At 43.4% G+C, this 19,992-nt stretch overlaps 1 protein-coding gene across 1 annotated transcript in view; it reads right to left on the bottom strand.

Annotated features, from left to right (window-relative positions):
- Positions 1–19,992, bottom strand: part of Ppm1h (protein phosphatase, Mg2+/Mn2+ dependent, 1H) — a 206,427-nt gene that overhangs the window by 30,094 nt on the left and 156,341 nt on the right. Inside the window, exon 7 of the mRNA XM_013018507.1 lies at positions 2,079–2,142. Coding sequence (XP_012873961.1) covers positions 2,079–2,142 — 64 coding nt within the window. The remainder of the gene's footprint in view (positions 1–2,078; positions 2,143–19,992) is intronic.

Genomic DNA, 19,992 nt, shown 5'->3' on the forward strand with positions numbered 1-19,992 from the left:
GGGCTGGCTTTGAACCGCGATCCTCAGATCTCAGCCTCCTGAGTAGCTAGGATTACAGGCGTGAGCCACCAGCGCCCGGCTTTGAAGTGTTCAGCTCTTAAGTGTGAATGTTCTAAGTCCCCTGTGGTCCAATGCTTTCTCCATGACTAGCAGTTTCTCTGGCTGGAAACAGTACGTGCTCATGTTTTAGTCCAAAGGAATCTGATGTTCCTGCTAGAGACTAAAGCTGTTTACAAAGTATATAGGTGTTACACAAACCTGGGGGGGAAAGTCCAGGTTTCTGGAATTTTCACTTCCCTGAGACTTCTGGGATTTAGCCATGGAGTCCACAGACAGGGGTGGAGTGCTAGTTTTGTCCAGGGTGAGCCTGCCAACAAAAGCCAAATGGAGACACTGTGGCTTTTAAATAGGCTAATGACAGAATTGGCCAGCTGCTTAGCACAGGATTATCAAACTTTAATTAACAGAAATCCTTAAGGAACATGATGTTTTGGTGAATTGAACTTTTTGCTTAACTGGGAAAGCCCCTGATCCTTTAATTCCTATAGCTGATAAACTAGGAACACTCCAATCCAGTTTCATTTTTCACAAAGGAGGGAACGTCGAACAGCTTGCTTAACACTGAAGCATTTATCCTAGGTCTGCCTTGTGTCAGGGAGCAGGCTGGGCAGGTACTAAGATACACAGGTGACAGGATGTGGTCTGGAGCTTACTGGAACTTGCTGATGGCAAGGCAACACCGAATTCCAGTCCTGCCAGGAACTGCAGCTGCAGGTACAGGCCACTGAGTGCAATGACAGACATGGATAGAATCCATGGTAACAAAGGACACACACATTCCTCTCAGGAAGAGAGCTTATTCCTGTCAGAATTTGCCACCCAAGGTGGTGAGGTGGGAATTTATAAAATGATCTCCATGTGGGTCAGATATTTTGATTTTGGTTCTCTCCATAAAAAGCCTTTTCCTGTCTCTCCCCATCTCCTCTCTTCATCTCTCTCTCCTTCCCTCTCTCCTTCCCTCCCTCCCTCCCTCCCTCCCTCTCTCTCTCTCTCTCTCTCTCACACACACACACACACAAATAGAGGTTCTGCCCCTCCACACATACATGCACACATATTCTGTACAAGAGGAACGGCTTTGATTTTCCTGTGAGTTATTACTTCTTTATATAAAAAAACTATAGAATGCTAGGGGAAAACCACTGAAGATTCTTTTTAATGTGAATTGAAAAGAATTGGACCTCTTAGCACTGAGTTGAAATGTATTACTGTTCAGAGGAAGAATGCAGCGATTCAGCAGGTGTTTAACTGGGCAATGGGTTCAAAGCTGAGGAAGCTTTGAATCCATTGCAGAGACGAGGCTCTCTGCTCCAGCATTTCACATCACTGTTCATTTTAGGATCAACAGCCTTCTTTGGGTTCAGCTCTGTACTACTCAGTGTTTGCTTCTCATCGGGGCTCTCGGAACTACTGATGCTCTTTCCTACCTAGACCCAGGCTCTGGTTGAGGTGACTGTTGCTTAATTACAGTGAAGCCCTGGAGTCCCTTCGATGAGCAAGTAAAAACCGGACTTGCAGAGTGTGAACTTTCATGGTAGAACATGAGGACACTCAAGCTAGGGAGAGAAAATCAGGGATGCACAGCGACACTGGCCCCTGCTGCCCGTGTAGCTCTGTTGGAGCTGTTAAACCTCACAGCCCTGGATCCCTCATCTACCAAATGGATATGGTACAGCCAGCTGGACGTGCTTCCTTTTGCCCTATACATAAAAGGAGATGATGTATGTGAAAGGGTGAAAAAGGGCAAAAAAGTTCCTCAAATGGAATGGAGGGGGAGGTTAATTTCACAACATCGACTTTTGTCCCTTATGCTCACCATACATCTTCCTACTGCCAACCCTACCACTCCCTGAACTCTGAAGGCAGATGCTCAAGGATGATGGACGTGAGGTTCTTTTAAGCTGTCAAGGCTATAATAGCGTGAGTGACTGAGTAGACGTACAGACTGCCACAGGCTATGCCAGCCAAGAAAGGAACACAGCCCCCTCCTCTTAGTCCAGGATAGTGTGTGTGCCTACCTTCTTGCCTTCTCCATATATAAGGGGAAACTTCAAGTCATCGTCCTCAATGGTTTTGTATGCCCTGTAGGAGGATAAACAACATTTTAAAAAAGGTTGACACTCAATTAGTGACCCCTGCCCTGACACAGGCTGCTTGGCACTTCATTTTTTCCCCAAGACACCATCTACTCACCACTATGCCTGTTTCTTTCTTAATAATCATTCTCCCTACAGAATAGTGTATGTGCACACACATATGTGTGTGTGTGTGTGTGTGTGTGTGTGTGTATTTTAGCAAACCAGAAAACATTGTCTCCATATGTTTGAAGAATGAGAAAAAAGAAGTTAGCATATTCAGTTAGTGAGAAGGAGAGATGGTTTTTTTGTTGTTTCTTGTCTGTGCATTAATGATGCGACTTAGCCACAGGGATTGGATTCTCCTCACTGTGTAGCTGTGAGAAAGAACAGTGCTCAGAGGTGGATGGAGTGTGAAGCTGCTCCAAGAGCCAGCCCTCACCTTCAGGGGCCATTTACATCAAAGCAGCAATACTGGAATGCCTGGGGAGGGAATATTTAAGAGCCTGTGTGACCTTAGCATGGCATTCAAGGTTGACAGAAAATTCTTTGCTTCACAATAGCTTTTAGATAGCCATTTGACACACAGGAAAAAAAAAATCCAGTTTATGCTTCATGGTTTATTCTAGACATGGTTGTCTAAATTCAATTGCCAGTAAGTCATTTGCTCATACACAAGTTAAAAAACAAACACGATGTCCAATTATTATCTATATCACCTTGTGCAAAGAGTGTCACCTTTCTCATTTTTAGCTTCCTCATCTATAAAAATGAGGATAATACATGATGTGAAGAACTTGGCCTATGTCTGCACTTAAGAGCCTGTGTTAGTGCAACTATCACTGTATTTAGTAGATAATTAACATTAAGTTATTAAGAAGAACAAGTAAAAGATGGGACAGGTTAAGTGATACAGATGTTTTAAAAACATAATGACTCCTGAGTGCATAAGAAAAACTAATTTATTAAATGGTCTTCCACTCTTATACACACAAGACAGCTAGGAAGCAATGCTGAAATCACATTCATGGAAGCCCTTGATGTACAAAAGAATGCAATCTAATTTAGAAAGCAATCCCAAAGTTGAAGCAACTGTACTCTTTTTGTCCAGAAGTCTACTTGGATACTTTGTTCTTTCCCTGGGTGGGAGCGAGGGGCAGAGAACATGTGAGGTTTGGGCATCAAATGCACCTAGGTTCAAGGCTGGCCCTGGTGAGTGGATGTGCCCTCTGAACTTCAGTAATCAGGCAAGGCTGTTCCATGGACTAAAAAGGGGTAACATGCAGGACTCAGGAAGTACTCGGAAGGACTCAGGAAGTAGTGCATGTTGAGAGCTAATAAAGCCAGTTGTTGCTGCTACTCCTGGCAAGTGAGCCTGGAGGTAATCTAGGAATTGAATTTTCAAGAAAGGATCTATACTATTTCCTTTCCCTGAACCTATCAAATTAACTCAAAGTGGAAATAACCACTTTGATGTTTTATATACTCCGATGAACTATTTTAAACAGTGCGGTATATAAGTCACTTGGAGGAATAAGTAAAACTATTATTAGAAGCTTGCCCCAGCATGGGGATTGCTGGAGTTTATAGACCAGTGGTTCTCAACCTTGGCTCCATACAAAATCACAATTAAGGGCTTAAAAAAATCTTGATGCTAAGGCATCAGCAGTGAAAGCAGAACCTCTAGGGAGTAAGACTCAGGTTATCAGGAGTTTTTTTTTTTGGGGGGGGGTCCGGTCGTGGGGCCTGTACTCTGGGCCTGGGCGCTGTCCCTCAGCTCTTCAGCTCAAGGCTAGCTCTCTACCACTTGAGCCACAGTGCCACTTCTGACTTTTTCTGTTTATGTGGTACTGAGGAATCTAACCCAGCCCTTCATGCATGCTAGGCAAGCACTCTACCACTAAGCCACATTTCTAGCCTTATATATTACTTTTTACAAACTTGCATTCTTTTTTTTGTTTTGTTTTGTTTTTGGGTCCGGTCGTGAGGCCTGAACTCTGGGCCTGGGTGCTGTCCCTCAGCTCTTCAGCTCAAGGCTAGCTCTCTACCACTTGAGCCACAGCGCCACTTCGGGCTTTTTTCTTTTTGCTTATGTGGTGCTGAGGAATTGAACCCAGGGCCTCAGGCATGTAAGGCAAGCGCTCTACCACTGAGCCACCTTCCCAGCCCTATCAGGAGTTTTTGAAGTCTTCCAGCCAATGCCAATGTGCCAACAAGGTGAAGGTGCCTGATGCTGTACAAACATCAGTCAAATCAGCTTTTAAGTGAGTTAAGCAATAAGCCCCTAACCATCTTGACCCTGAAGAAGACAGATGCATACCTTCATGGAGGGGAAGAAAATGGCCTGAGAAAAATCTATAAATGAGAATGAACGGGACTTTGGATGCTGTATGGAGACAGAGAAGAATGGTTCAGACTGAGAGTGTGCAGTGAGAACCACACATAGAAAAAAGGACTAGCCTGGAGATCCAGGAACAGATGTTTGGTATTGGGAAGGAGGCAGAGGTAAGTAGACCAGAATCAAGGACAGGAAATTACTTAGAGCTCACTCAGTGTCGACTAAGAGTCTCTTAAAGCTTTAAAAGGGCAGTGACAACCCTGTTCTCTGAGACCACCACACGCCTAAGCCATTGACTCCTCTCAAGGCAGAGACATTCTGGAGCATGCATTCTATGCTACAATAGCTCTGAAAGACAGCCACGCTTCCTGGAGTTTTTATCCAGCAAATACAAATTTTAATACTATATTTTAGCTTCTGCTTATCTATCTTCAGGAACAACAAAAAATTAAAAACAGAAGTGACAACCTTGGAAAGAGCAAGATTTATTCTGCTTTTTACCAGTGTTAGATTTTAATAAAATATGAGCCCTCATTTTTCCACAGCAACAAATGGCAAGGATAATAACTGTAAGAAGAGAAAATACAACCCTCTCTCCCCCTCAGTCTTCTGGGTCGTAAGCACAACTCATCATAAAAAAGTAAGTGTACTTCCACACCCAAGAGTGTTGAAGAATGATGCAGGATGTATTGGGGGTTGTGCGTGTAGCATGAGTAATATCCTGACTTTTCAGGATAAATAAACACACACACAAACAAAAAAACTTCAATAACTAAAACTAGAGAGTCTATGAGACATTGTATAACAGAAAACAATTTTATTATAACAGAAAACAATGACAGATATATGTGTATTATGCAGTTATTGAGAATATGAATAAAAACAAACAAGGCTAAATATAAACAAAATAGGCCTCGGTCCATAAAAAAGGAAGACCTGAAGAGATTTGGCTTGGCTCATTTCCTTTTCTAGTTTATGTTGACGCAGTAGATATTTGACTGTGAATGGAGAATGCTGTTGCTTTTACTAATTTTAGCTTGCTAATTCCATTTTTCTAGCCCACCCAGAGCTTTTGGAATTCAGCTCCTTCTATTCAAAATATGAGCTCTCTCTTATGCTTTGACATGTTTAGTTTGAAAAGTCTCTCTGCCATCTTTATCTAGATCCCTGAAATAAGACACCAAATGGACCAAGCCATTACGGACCTTCCTGCAGGCTGAGCTGCAGGAGCTATCAACATTTCTTGGAGATGTGTAGAGGAAAAGTTTGCAATTCGAAAAACCACATTCAGTATCATGGTTCTGCCTCATGGGAAAAACCCACCAATTTCCTTTTGAACGCAAACAGTAGATGGCAAAAAGCTTACCAGAATTCTATCTAGTCAAAATGCACTAAAGGTAGGCTCAACAGTAGAAGCAATGAAATATTAATGTTGAAAGTGGGAACATGTAGGATTTAGAAAAGAGCTGAAAACACGGTTCCGTGTAGATGCTGGCCTCACGGAGGAGACTCTTTGGGGATAGTTACCAAGCTTTAGGAAACCTTAACAGAGCCATTATCCACTCTGGATTTCTCTCTCTTATCCAGCAGGCTCAGAGAAGAAATTCTCAAATTTCTTGTTTAGTCAAAGTACACCCATGTGCACTATTTCCATGATTAAGCAACCTGTAAACACTATCCAGTGGGGAACTAACTGAACTTAACTTACCAGTGAATCGGAGGCGGCTCCTGATTCCACAAGGTCCACATCCTTCAGTCCTTATTTAGCTAGACTTTTCTCCCTTGTATCTACCACCATTTAATACTTAAAATATTTTGCTTCCTTATTATGTTTCTTTTCTCGATTGTTCTCTCAATCCCCCTGAGTTGTGTGAGGACAGAACTTTTGTTTTGGTCACTATGGAAATTTACAAGGGTACCCAGCATATAATGGGTACCCAAGAAATAGTTGACTGAGCAAAGAAAGCAATGAATATCTACCTTCCCAAAGAACTTTTTTTTCCCACTTGCACACACATTTACAAAGCAGAACCACCATCCTCTTCTGTATAACACATCCACAAGGCCCTCCTTGATCTGGGCTTCATGGCCTTGGATGTCTTATATTCTATTCCTGTGCTGTACTTGTAACTCTGCTCTCGGTCACCCCCCTCCCTCCTGCCCTCTTTTCTTCTTTCCTCCTTCTGTTTCAGTACAGTACTGGGTTTTGAACTCAAGGCCACGTGCTTGTTAGGTGCTCTACCACTGGAGTCATGCTCCCCTAACCTTTTTGTTTCAGCTACTTTTTAGGTAGGGGCTCAAGTGTCAGCAACATAGCAGGACCCCCTTTCAAAAAAAAAAAGAAAGAAAGAAAGGAAAAAAAGATGGAAATGGAGGAGGAGGAGGTAGAGGAGGAAGCAGTTGGAATAGGATGGAAAAGGTGGAAATGGAGGAGGAGGAGGTAGAGGAGGAAGCAGTCAGAAGAGGAAGTCCTTCCTAGTAATTGCTGCATCCCTCCATCCCCAACCAGAGCTCTCAGCTTGACAATTTCACTCAGGCCAGGAGCCCAGAGTTCATGTTTTGCATCGTCCACAGACTACTTCTCACGATCTCTCTTCTCTCCTAACTCATGACCTTTCACTAGAAAGAGGAAGAGGAAAACCACTTGAGCCCCTAAGACTGAACTTCCTTAGCAAAACTTCAAAGTCATTAAAAAGAATATGATTCTATCTGGGGGAATGAAAGGACTCTCTCCCTTCAGGGACTGATAATCTCAACAATCCTCTCATACAGTTCCAAGGACAAGGACAAATGAGTCACATTCTTCCACTAATCTCTCGACATTGCCTTAGATGCCTCTCCCCCCTGGGGAAGTTTCTGCTTAGACTCTCTCTTCCCTCCTGGCAAAGTCTACTGTGGTGTGTTAAAGCATACTAGGCTTGGAGTCAGAAGTTTCCAAGTCACATTGCAATCCTCACATGAACTTGCTGTGGAACTTGGGAAGGGCACTGAAGCCTCCATGAACTTGCTTCTTCAGCTAGAAACTTCTTCACAGGACAGTTTACAACAATCCTTACAGGATTATGGGAAAATATATCTGTGGCTTTTAAGTTCATAGGAACTTGCCGTTCTTTTTCTTTTGATTTTCTTTCCTTCTCTTCCCCCCTTCCCCATCCCTCCCCACCCCCCTCCCCCTCCCCCTCCCCCTTTCTCCTCCTTCTCCGCCTCCTCCTCCTCCTCCTTCTTCTTCTTCTTCCTCTCCCTTTCCTCTTCCATCTCTCTCTTCCCTCCCTCTTGTCTTTCTCTTTTTCTCCCCCTCTCTCTCTGAGACAGGATATATGTAGCACAGGCTGGCCTTGAACTTGTAATCATACTGCCTTACCTTCCCAACTTCTGGTATCACAAAGATGGACCATTATACCCAAAATCAACCATTTTTTTCAGATCAGAGGTGGAGTCAGACAGTTGACTACCAGAGGCAGAAGACACAACACATATCCATAAAAAAACTCCTTGCTACATAACTGAGCTAAAGATATTAAAGCATGAAGGAGAGTACACATGCAACTTTATCTAGAAAAGTCCATTATCTGGTCTAATGCGAAGCCTGAGATCTCAGAAGGATGAATCAGACATAACCATCGAAAGGAGATATTGCTAGGTTAGTTTGAAATAGTCTTAATTGGAGATATTTCCCTCCTTTAGTTGGAAACCCAGAGTCCCTCCTGGAGGGACAGGAAAGACACAGGCTATCTTGTTTTCTTCACAGCAGAAATCAAGTCCTAGCCCCAAGCAGGCACTTTCCACAGGGCTCCACAGACTTGGATGGAGGATGGTGGCAGAAGCATCTTGGTCGTGAGCTCCCGTTCCTGCCTTTCTAGGACAAAGCCTCAACAGCAGCTCAAATCTCAGGACACCCAGGAGGCAATACCACCCCGTCCTGGCAGGTCCAAACAGACATGTGCCTGGGGCCCAAATGACGCTGGAGGCATTTCAGAGTTTGGCATGACCCCAGCTAAGCAATTCTGGAGTCCAGTGTCTGCAGAGACTCTTCCCCCTGACTCACCTCTCTATAGCCAACCTCCTCAGACCTTCCTGGAAAAAGCAATGTGGGACTGGGCAACTACCTCACGCTTCCTTTTTCCTTCTTTCTTTCTATGAGCCATCTGTATTTCCAAAGGCCCATGCTTCCTGTTTCTGGAGATGACCTAGCAGGCAGCCAGCTCTCCTCTTCCATGCCTGAGTGGATGTGCATCTCTTTTAAGGTCACAAAGACAATTTTACTATCTGAGTAGGTCTTACAATTATTTTTGAAATGTCTTTGCAGAGCTTTTTTTTTTTTCTCTCTAAGTTTAAGCATTCAGTTTGAAAACTCTCAGAAATTTCTCACATTTACCTGTGGATGAAAACTTGGTATGCAGGAAAGATGGACTTAAACTGTCAGGGACAGTGAGTCTAGGGAAATGTCACAAGGGCAGGCTCACATCAGAGAGTGAGGCTGTGTCCCCAGAGAGGCTAAATGGGCTAAGAAATATCCTATATCTAGTTTGGGGGGTTTAAAGTACACTTTCTATTATTGATCAAGTTCAATTTCTCTGCTATGTGCTCAAAATGGCATAGCAGGTAGAGTTGTCTGCAAATCTAAGTTTTATGAATCATATTTTGACTCGCTGGGCTCCTGACTTTATGTGCTAGTAGTTTCAACAGGCCTCTAAATTCTATGATCCCTGGAAAAATTCCTCAGTGGGGTGGATTTGAGGCTTTCCAAACAAATGTTGTCTTGCTTTCTTCCTTTGGTCCCTGAGTGTCTTTTAAATGAGATGATGGCTGCATGCACTAAGTGCTGAACAAGTGGATACATCTTTGCTCACAGTCCAACACTTTGATCCTGGCACACACAGTATGTTTGACTTGTCAGAATAAGATTCTTATCTGTTGACTCACTAAGAACCACTGGCAGCAGTCTAACTTACAGACACCTGGTTACATGTGATGAGAGGAAAACCTCCACATTTCCTTAGCCACAGGAAAGGGGGAGCCTGATGGCCTTTCCAAGAATGTTTTTCACAATGGAGTTTAAGCTCTGCTCCTGGGGGTATCTCCTGCTTAGAAAGGCTGACTCACAGTCCCTGGGAAAATGCTTGCCTCCTCTCTTTTCTCCATTGGCATGCTTGCCTCAGACTCAGCCTGGAGTTCTGGAGTGGAAAACCTTCCTTCCTTTCTTTGGGCCTAGGGCCTTCTCTTCCTCCGTCAGGCCTATATGTGGCAAGCAAGAGGCAAAAGAGCTTTCATCTTGCTGCAGTCTATTATTTGCTCTGGGGAAGTTGACTAGATTAGACCAGAGATTTCACACTTTGGAATCAGTGGTAAGACATATCAAACTTAGAACGCAGCATATACATACACATACATCTTAAACAAAAAGATTTACCCTTACCTATGATATATACTTATTTTTTTTTCTAATCTCTGTTACTGAACTTGTTGAAACATGGATAATGACTTTATAACCTTTAACTAGTTCTACCCATGGTGAAATTTGGTGGAAAGGAACGGATTTGCTGCTAGTAGATTTTGTCAAAGCAGATCAAAACAATGAACCCACTAGAACCCACTATTTGCTGAAAACCTATTGGGTGCCAGGAACCACTAGCAGAAGTATTAGGTTAATGAAGTTAAATAAACTAAAGGTCATCTCTTGACTCACAAGTCCAAGTTTAGTAGCAAGAAAAGAATTTGTAAGAAAAAAAGGGAAGAAAATGCCTCGTGCCAGTCACTAAAAAAACACAACTAACAAGAAAATCATGAGCATGCAAAACAGAATCAATAATACTTCATCATAAAACATTTTGAAAGATGCTTAGAGAAATTCCAGATTTGGAAATCATCACTATCCTCTTGAGGTACGTTAACACTGGCTAAATAAAGTATAAGCACTAGGAGAGCTTCATATTTTCACCAGTAACATTAGCGCTCCCCCAGCATCTGAATCAGAGACCCTTACACCATTTGAGACCACAAATGGAGAGTGATTTCTACTTTCTCAGGAGCCATTCATTCTGAAACAAATATGAATTTTATTGCACACACACACACACACACACACACACATATATATATATATATATATATTGCATGAGAACAAGTCAATCATCTCCTGCAAATCAGGAGATGATCAAAATTGACCACACAGCTACAATGATGGTGAGAAACCAGTACATAGATTGTTTCAGTCAGGGTTCCTTCTGGACTGGCCAGTTCCTCTGTGCTGGTCCCTGTAGTCCTTACTTACAAAGCTTCTCCTGTGCTGACTATCCTGGCATTTGTATCTGAGCAAGGGGCTCTGCAGACACCCCCTCCCTAGGAGAAGCCACACTCGGGACTCTGTGACACAGCTTTAAAATTTTTTCCATTCAAGTGTCCCGAAGTGGGTAATTCTACATTGGACAAAGTACCTCAAAGCAAGCCTTGATGCATTCCAAGTTTTTGTGTCTTGAGAACCATGAAAAATCTTGCATAAGTGAAGTGAAGTGAAGATTGGTTCTGGCCGGCACCATCTTGGCCACATGGTAGATGGTAGGGTCTGGCATCTTATCTTCATGGGGGAAGGTGAACCACCCCCCATCCCTACCCCAGTGATGGGTGTGCCTGAATCCCTGGAGGCAGGGGCAGGGATCTGGATGACAGGTTACTAAACCTGTCAGTCCACAGCCTATTATTATTAGCTTTCATTATTATTTGCAGATGGCATTCAACATTCCCCAAGAATTGACTCCAATCTACTTGTTGAGCTTAACCATTGGCTTCATTTTCACCCTGTTCTATGGCAGCACTTCCTCCTGCAAGTCACTTCTGTGAGGCTCCTAGCAGGATTATTATCTAGGTCAAAACACTGACATCTTTCTCTTTTGGCTGGCAAAGGACTGTTTGAGCCTTGTGAATGCTCTCCATCTGCTTCTCAGGGCCCTGCTGGGAGTCTCTATGATGCAGTGATCAATAAAGGGTTAAGGCCATGCATGGCAGGGAGCTTCTAGGCCCCTCTTGCAGCCCAGCTGAGCCTCCTCTGCTATGATGTTGGTTAAGACATTGTAATATTATCTTTGGCTTCCACATTCCCAAAACACACATTCTATTTTCACCCCTCTAGATTTCTGCTAGTTCTGGGTCCTTGGCTCAATGTCTATCTCTCTAGTCCCCAACTCTCCCAAAACCTTACTCCTGACTAAGGTCTTACTTCTCCATGAAGCTATTCCCAAGCTCAATCTCCCCTCTCAAAACCAACCATTCTTTTTTTTTTAATTTTTAAATTTTTTAATTAAAAAAAAAATTTTGGGGTCTGGTCGTGGGGGCTGAACTCTGGGCCTGGGCACTGTCCCTCAGTTCTTCAGCTCAAGGCTAGTGCTCTACCACTTGAGCCACAGCGCCACTTCCGGCTTTTTGCTTATGTGGTGCTGAGGAATCAAAACCAGGGCCTCAGGCATGCAAGGCAAGCCCTCTACCACTGAGCCACCTTCCCAGCCCCCAAAACCAACCATTCTTGCTATCACTACTGTGGGCTTTTTTTCTTTTTGAGAACTTTTTAGCAGCCTGTTATTATTTTCTTAAATTTGTCTATGTTCTAACAGTCTCTTTTCCCCATCACTGGGACTTTAAGAATAGTTCTAAAGGTAAAATGGTAGTTTTCAATAAATTTCCAAGGTGCCAGTACTGAATCACCTAGTAACATCATAGAGACTAGAATAAAGGGCTGGGAAGGTGGCTCAGTGGTAGAGCACTTGCCTTGCATGCCTGAGGCCCTGGGTTCGATTCCTCAGCACCACAAAAGCAAAAAGAAAAAAGCCAGAAGTGGCACTGTGGCTCAAGTGGTAGAGCGCTAGCCTTGAGCTGAAGAGCTGAGGGACAGCCTCCAGGCCCAGAGTTCTGGCCCACAACCGGACTCCCCCCCCCAAAAAAAAGAATAAAGGTGTGCGTGGGGGGGGGGGAGTGCTGACAAAACAGAAAACACCCAATCAATGAATGCCGAGGCAGAGGGAGGCATGACACAACTTCCTGGCCGTCCTGATGGTGTTTCTTCACCTACATTCAGGCCCCACCTCCTCTGTGCTGAGCTATCCTTCCATTGGCATCGGCCGTGCGTGTGGGCCAGCATGCCTCAAGCTTCATCACTAAACCACCTTTCTAGTCTTTTTTTGGTTTCTAGCTTCACATTACCTCAGGAATAAGCATCAAACACACACTATGTCATAAGCCTCTGGATCCTTCTACCATCCATGGCATGTAAAGATTATAGAATTAGACATTCATCTGGTACTTACTACATGCCAGGCTTTTTGTTTAAGGCACCTGCTGTAATAACTTGCATGACTATTGGCAACTATAATTAGCCCCATTTTATAAATGGAGAAACCACAACTGCCAGCAGTGACACGGTTTGTTCAAGCCGAACAGGTGGGAACTCACCCAGTCATGCAGTCTGGCTTTTCTATCCCAGTTTTAACACTACTTACTATCTCCTATGCCACACACATGTACAAGCAAGGTGTGCCAAATATAAATGAGTGCCCTGGAGGGTCCAATGGCCCAAAGTACACTTCCTCTTCAATGGAGATTTTTGTAAGCTCTTGATATTCTAAAACTTTCCCTTATGACTTGGGAGTTACATACCATTGTATAGGGACTGTGCACCCCCACGTATTAGTCATGGGGGATGAATGGTACATACACTCTGCTCATGGGTATGTCAGTGGCTACAGGTAAATGCCGTGACTGTTCAAAGGGTCTAAGAGAGAAAGACAGCCTTGGAAGTAGTCTGACTACTTTGGAAACATTAGGCATCCAGTTATCACTGAAGCAGAGATGTGAGAGCCTGTGGGTATACATGTGTGCTGGGTGGGTGCTTCATCAACAGGGAGCGAGCTGGTGAGGTGTGGCTTTTCTTTCCTCTCATCATGGCCTGGCAAAGCCCATCTCTCTTGGCTGGTGACCATTTGTAAAGACCCTATAGCTTCCTGTGGCCTCCTGCGTTGGGCAGAGAGTGGGGAGTCATTCATCAGTGTCAGGAGATGTGTTGCACACCACAGGGCCAACTTTCTTCCCTCCTGCTCCTGCAGCCAGAGATGCAAATCTTGAAAAGATGCAGAACATGCACATTGCAAATAACCATCCATCATCTTGGGTTCTTTGAGCCTGGGAGAGCCCCCTTTCCGTGTGGGGTTGACCTATTGTGACCGCAGTCCCAGCCCCCACTGGAATTTTAGGCAGACAATGAAGAATTTGGGGTACCTAATCCCTGCTCTAGCCAATCCCCATTATGGATAATCCATTGAGGGCTCAGGGGTTAACGTTCTCTGAAATGTTAACCATCCTCTCCCTTTCTCTGTCAGATTTTCAGATTGCTCTCAGCCAATTAGACTGCTGCCAAGGTGGCCCATAATCATTAAATTATGAAAATACGAGTTGCTGGGAGGAAATGAGTACCAGGTTTCACTAGGGAAAGGCCTGCTTTCTTGTGAAGTAATTATAAAATTAGAATGTGATATTTCTCTGGTGAGTCTAAAAAGCCTGCCAGTGTGGTCTGTGGCACAACAGTAATATGAGGATTTGCACTGGGGCGTGACTGAAAGATCCTTCTGTGCCTCCCAAATACAAGTCAGAGGCATCTGTAGGTAAATTTCCAAAGACTGGGTTCAGAATGATTAAAGACAAAAAAAAGTGGGGGGGAAGCATGGAGTTTGGAATTTTCAATTACTCTTTAAAATTCAAGAGTGGAGCTGTTGCGAAATGCAGGCTTTCCAAGTAAGACTACTGACTACAGACTCTGGAGCTAATTAGACCCACAAGCATGGCTAACATATAAATTCATTCCCCAAAGAGGGATACTGTCTCTTTAAAAACTGCCTGGGGAGTAGTTGGAAAGCTAATGAGGAGTGTCAGTTGGGGCAGCTTTATTAGGTGGTCACGGGGAGGAGGAAGCCTGGGGTTTTTGTAACAGGGTTTCTGTGCTTGATTCAATAAATCAATTTGTATTAAATGCGAGTGCTACTCTGGAGTTGGCTTCCCAGAGCATTCTACGGCATTTCTCAATCTGTTCATCCACTGCCTTGTCAGCCTGCCCGAACGTGCTGTCAGAGGGCACTGAAGAAGAGCTAGGAAGAAGATAGAGGTTATATCTACAGTAATTGTAAAACTTGACCCTGCAGCTCCAGACCATCCTGGGGCTGCCCCTAGTGAATTCTACTCTACAGAAAATATTTGGATCGCCAAGACTGGAACTGTGCCTTTCGTGGCTCCGCTGGACTCTAGGCTGCAGACAGAGAATAAAGGTCACTCCCAACAGAATGGAGAGGCTTAGAAAGGAAGTTGCCTTTTAATCAGATTCTTAGGGTCTGAAATATGTTGTAAGAAGTGAAAGGAAAAGCAAGAAGAGGTTAAAGGCTGAGATGAACTGGGGTCCCTTTGTGGCCAGCAGGAGTGAGAGCTGGAGAACAAGTCAGTCATTCCTAAACACAATTCTGGTGATTGGGAAGATGAGACGAAGCCCATCCCCCCTCTGACTCAGGAGCCACAGAGAATGGAGGCCATTTGGTTTTCCCTGTCTGTGCTTGGTTTTTTCAACATGGTGCTGTTGAATGTTCAATGGCTACTGAGTAACTGTGACACAGCTAGTGAAACATGGAGAATTTTTTTTTTTTTTACCAGTCCTGGGGCTTGAACTCAAGGCCTGGACTCTGTCCCTGAGCCTTTCTGTGCTCAAGTTAAGTGCCCTACACTCAAGCCACAGCTCCACTTCCAGCTTTTTCTGTTTATGTGGTACTGAGGAATCAAACCCAGGGCTTCATGCATGCTAGGCAAGCACTCTATGTCTAAGCCACATTCCTAGCCCCTTTATTTTTAATTTTACTTAACTTTAGTGAATTGAGATGTAAATAGCCACATGTAGCTACAGGCTGATGTGTACAGAGAATGCAAAAGGTTTCCTTTACCTTCATCAAAGTAAGGAGTGATGAATGGAGAAAATGATGGTTAACTCCACTCTGTTCCCCATGGAAAATCTCCCGATTTGCTCATCGTTTTAAGGGAAACAGAGGAGGGAAAATTATCCTGACACATCATTAAGTTAGAGTCATAAAATGTTAAAAGCTGCAAGAGACAAGAATAAAAGGTTACCATCTCTGGAATCTTTCTAGTGGAAGCTGCCTTTCCCAGAAGCTCAAAAAAGCACAATGAAGTCTCCCGTTCCCTACAGTGGGCCTCATGGGCAAAGGAAGCACTTTTACAAAGGAGATACCTTGTTGGCAAGGCACAACTTTAAAAAGCCTGTCACCCAAGGCAGTACTCTCCTTAAAACCTCTCCCCAGAAACGAGATCATCATAAAGGAAGAATTCTGATTGCTTAAAAGGATGAATTCTGGTGTGCCTTGTTCATGAACAGAACCATCTGGAAACAATTTCAAATTCATATGACAGACCTTTCTTCTTTGGCCTTTGCTCTCTCTATAAATCCCATCAGCCCAAGAACAGCTGCCAGAGAATCTGGCCTGAAGCCAAGGGGTGAAGTCACAGCCCTCTCCCACACCAATGTCATTCTGGGCCCCCAGCTGGCTTGTTACCCCATGTGGCTGGATGCAGGGCATGAAGAACACTGGTCCTACATGAGAAAGCAAAATCACCAGCACTCTCAGGAGGAGGGACCTGGTGCCACAAAGCCAGCTGTGAGAAACTGTTGTTTCTAGTCACTAACATAGATGCTTGCCAGCAAATTATGACCTGAGACAGCTCAGAGGGCGGGTCAGGACACAGAGCGCTCAAGATGACACAATGCCAGCTACAGTGCTAACCCTGCAATAGCAGCTCAGCACAAAGGGCTGCAGGGTGGGGGTAAGGGGAGGGCCCTTGCTTGGGAGATTCTGGCACCAGGACCAATAACACCAGGCACTGAAGGTGAGAGCTTGAATGGGTGCTGGGAGAGCACGGGGAGGCCACGCCAGGGACCAAGTCAGTGCTGGGGTAGACAAAGGCTTTGTAAATCAAGCCACTTAGCCAACTATCAGAGGAGAGGAAGGAGGGGAGTAGGAGGTGGGGGAGTCAAGGAAGAGACCAATTTCATTATGACAGGCATGGTGACAATAACCTTTTGTCCTCTAAACAATCTGGGCCTGCCAAGCTGCTCCACGGTCTCTGAGAAATCAGGAGGGTGGGGAAGGATCCCTGTCAGGAGGCAACAGACTCATCCTTAATTATGAGACATGGCTTCCCAGAGCTGACATCCTCTACCCTACTTCCTTCCTGCTACAGACACATCACAGAATGCTGGCATGGTGCTCCTCTAATGAGAGCAGTCAATTTTCCTAAGCACAGGAGGCTTAGGATCTGCTCCACCATCACCATCCCCCAAAATCAAGTACAGATCATGGGGATGAGTATAAAGCATCTCTGTTTAATCTGACCAATGGTCTAGGGAGCTAGAAAAGTCACTGCTGTCTAGTTCCTAAAATGCTTCATTCCATCCTCTCATTCTCTAATGAATTATCAAGAAGACTCTGTCCAAGTAGAAAGAAATCTCCTGTTTAAATTTATACTAGAGTTCAAAACTGAGTAAAGATGTCTAGTCTTAGCCCAAAGATATTTGTGCATTGCATCAAAATTCTGGAATAAGGGGCAGAAACCTTGGCAGTCCTTATTCTGATCCTTGTTTATTGATGAAAACTGGGTAAACCACTGAATGCCTGAGTCTCTATTTGGTCAACTTTGAAATGGGAACAAAGGGAATCATTCCACAGTTGGCAGTAGCCAATAGTGTGCACTCTGAATTACATGCCTGGCTTCATATTCCAGCCTTGAAAGAGTTAGCCTCTGTGCCTCGATTTCTTCATCTATAAAATGTTCCTAAGTCACAGGGCTGTTTTATGAGTTCAATATGAGGAATTGGGCAAAGCTCCCATTCACAGTGCCTAGCCTATAGTTCTAATAACTGTCAGCCAGCCCCATTACGATCATAATTAATGGGAGAGAAGGGGGACATAAAAATCTACACAATTAGGAATTTACTACAAGGATTAAATGGCTTAGCAGTGGGGGTGGACCCTGTTACACAGTTTTCGCAGAAATGAGTTCAAGGCTACCTCTGAAGCCAAGAAACAAAAGTAGGACTAAGAACTCAATTTCAACCTTGCCCATGACACCTTCCAAATGCTCACCAGTCTACTTTCAACCCTTTCCTATACCTTTGTAGTAACTGAAGACATTAGTGAGAAAAGAAATCAGATACCGTTTCTTACCTCCCTTTCTATGGCATTGATTTTACAGACCTTTCCCACCAAGCAACTAGGGATGACAGCTGATTCCATCTTCTTTAAGTCCCAGAAAACAAATTTGTTTGGTCTGAAGCTTTATGTCAGAGTGCAAAAATATTATTAAAAGGGGCTCATTAACTATGGGGAAAGGGGATTACAAAAATTATGGTTTAAACTGCAATGTTCCCAAGTTACCCCAAGGAATACAAAAAATATCTTTCCTTCTCTACAAGTCCCATTTTCAAATCTAAAGAAGGAACAAGTAGGAAGCACACAAAGGTATGCATAAATCTCTGCTCATAGTTAATCTTGTGAGTCAACAGCCATGTTGGGAATTATGCTGAAAACAAATCAAATCATGTCTGACAGAAGCCATTCTTAGTCCTGACTCCTCAATTATTTAGTGGTTTCTGTGAAGTTTCATATAATTAAAAACAGGCATTTACGGACTGCTTATCTGTGTGCAGGATCCTTCCACCCCACCCCACCCCACCCCACAGCAGGGTGGAGAGCATGAATGGGGGATTTGAGCACACCAAGCTTGATGTAACATAGTTCCTGAAATTATGTACATTTGAAAAATTAAAAAGGCAATCTTCAGCCACTTCTTAAAGGAAAAGATATATAAGCCACTCTCTCCAGAAAGCATACCTGGAAGAGATTGAGTTTATAAAAAGCTAATCTCATCATAGTGCTTGAGTGGACTGTTCTCAGCTTTTAAAAGCTTCTTATACATTAAAGTAGAATGTATACCAATCATCTATTAGAAGTGCTTTGGAAAGCTAGTACATTAAGTTGTTCACTAAGTATCTGCAACAAATATACTCTTCTGTTTGGTGCCATTTTAGGCATGATATTTACAAATGCTGAAGGCTTTGATCTGATTTGCCCTTCTGGCATAGGAAGAACATACACACAAGCCTTGTTTCAAGGTTCAGTGTCTCAAAGGCAATGCTCCACTCACACCGGTCACACTGACGGTCTGCAATGCTGGCCTGACCCCTACAAATCCTGTTGACTATACCACTTTCCTTTCGGCCAATAAACATTTGCAACCGTTTTTATGTGACCAGTCACTGGACTATAGGATGTGGCTCTGATGTTCTTATCACCCCCAGAAGCTAGTCTATACTAGCTGAGAAGGCATATTTAAGTAGATAATGAAGATAGTGATGGATAAATAGAAATCCCTTGGTTTCAGCCACTTTGTTTCTTGTTCCTTTCCTTTTTCTGTTTTTTAACTTCTTTCTTTTTTTAGAACCTTGTACGTAGTCCTGGAGATCTCATACAGATATTTCCATGAGTTTTTTTCTGGACACCCAAATCTGCTTTCTGCAGTCAGTCTCTTCCAAGTTTCTTTTAAGATAGAGCCTTTTCAAACACTGCTTCCATTTAATTCTTTTTGTCAGGAATATACAAAGGGCAATTTGTAGTTAATGTAAATTTCTTGTCTGGTTTCTCATATCTGTTAGTATGTTGCCTCAATACAAGCTGATTTTGCTTCAAAGTGCATTTTTTCCTCTTGTACTTTGTACTTAGGCATTTCCTACACTGTCCTTTTAGATCAACTTAAAAAAACTATTGTTTACAACCACACAGGTTCCTAAATGCTTTCTAAACTCTATAGTAGCTGAGTGCTGATGACTCATGCCTATAATCCTAGCTACTAAGGACTGAGGTCAGGGGATTGAGGTGTAAAGCCAGCCAGGCCAAGAGAATCCATGAGACTTTTATCTCTTATTAACTAGGTGGGGGAAACAGCCTAAAGTGAAGGTGTGGTTCAAGTAGTAGAGTGCTAGCCTTCAGCCAAAAAGCCAAGGGTGAGCACAGAATTCTGAGTTCAAGTTCCAGCACTGGCACAAATTGATAGGAAAGTAGGTAGGTAGGTAGGTAGGTCATCAATAGATAAAAATCTCTACAATACTCAGATCAAACCCGTACATATTTTCAAATACATTAGTTCTCGTTCTCAACTTCTCTGCCAGATGTGCTGATTTTGCTGACTAAATGTACATCAATTTATTAAGAAAACTCAGCTAGAGTTAGAATAATCACTCTAGGACATAAAAACTCAGAGGTTCCCATCAGAAAAAATGACATTGCCCCATTTGTTAGGAAATGGAAAGATTTGGAAAAAATTATATTAAGTGATATAAGCCAGGCCCAAAGAAACATATGTCCCATGGTTTCCCTTATTTGCAATATCTAGTATATGTCTGAGTCAAGCAGAAAAGGTCAGATAAGGTGA

The sequence above is a fragment of the Dipodomys ordii genome, unplaced genomic scaffold (genome assembly GCF_000151885.1).
Source record: "Dipodomys ordii isolate 6190 unplaced genomic scaffold, Dord_2.0 Scaffold3, whole genome shotgun sequence".
Lineage (NCBI taxonomy): Eukaryota > Metazoa > Chordata > Mammalia > Rodentia > Heteromyidae > Dipodomys > Dipodomys ordii.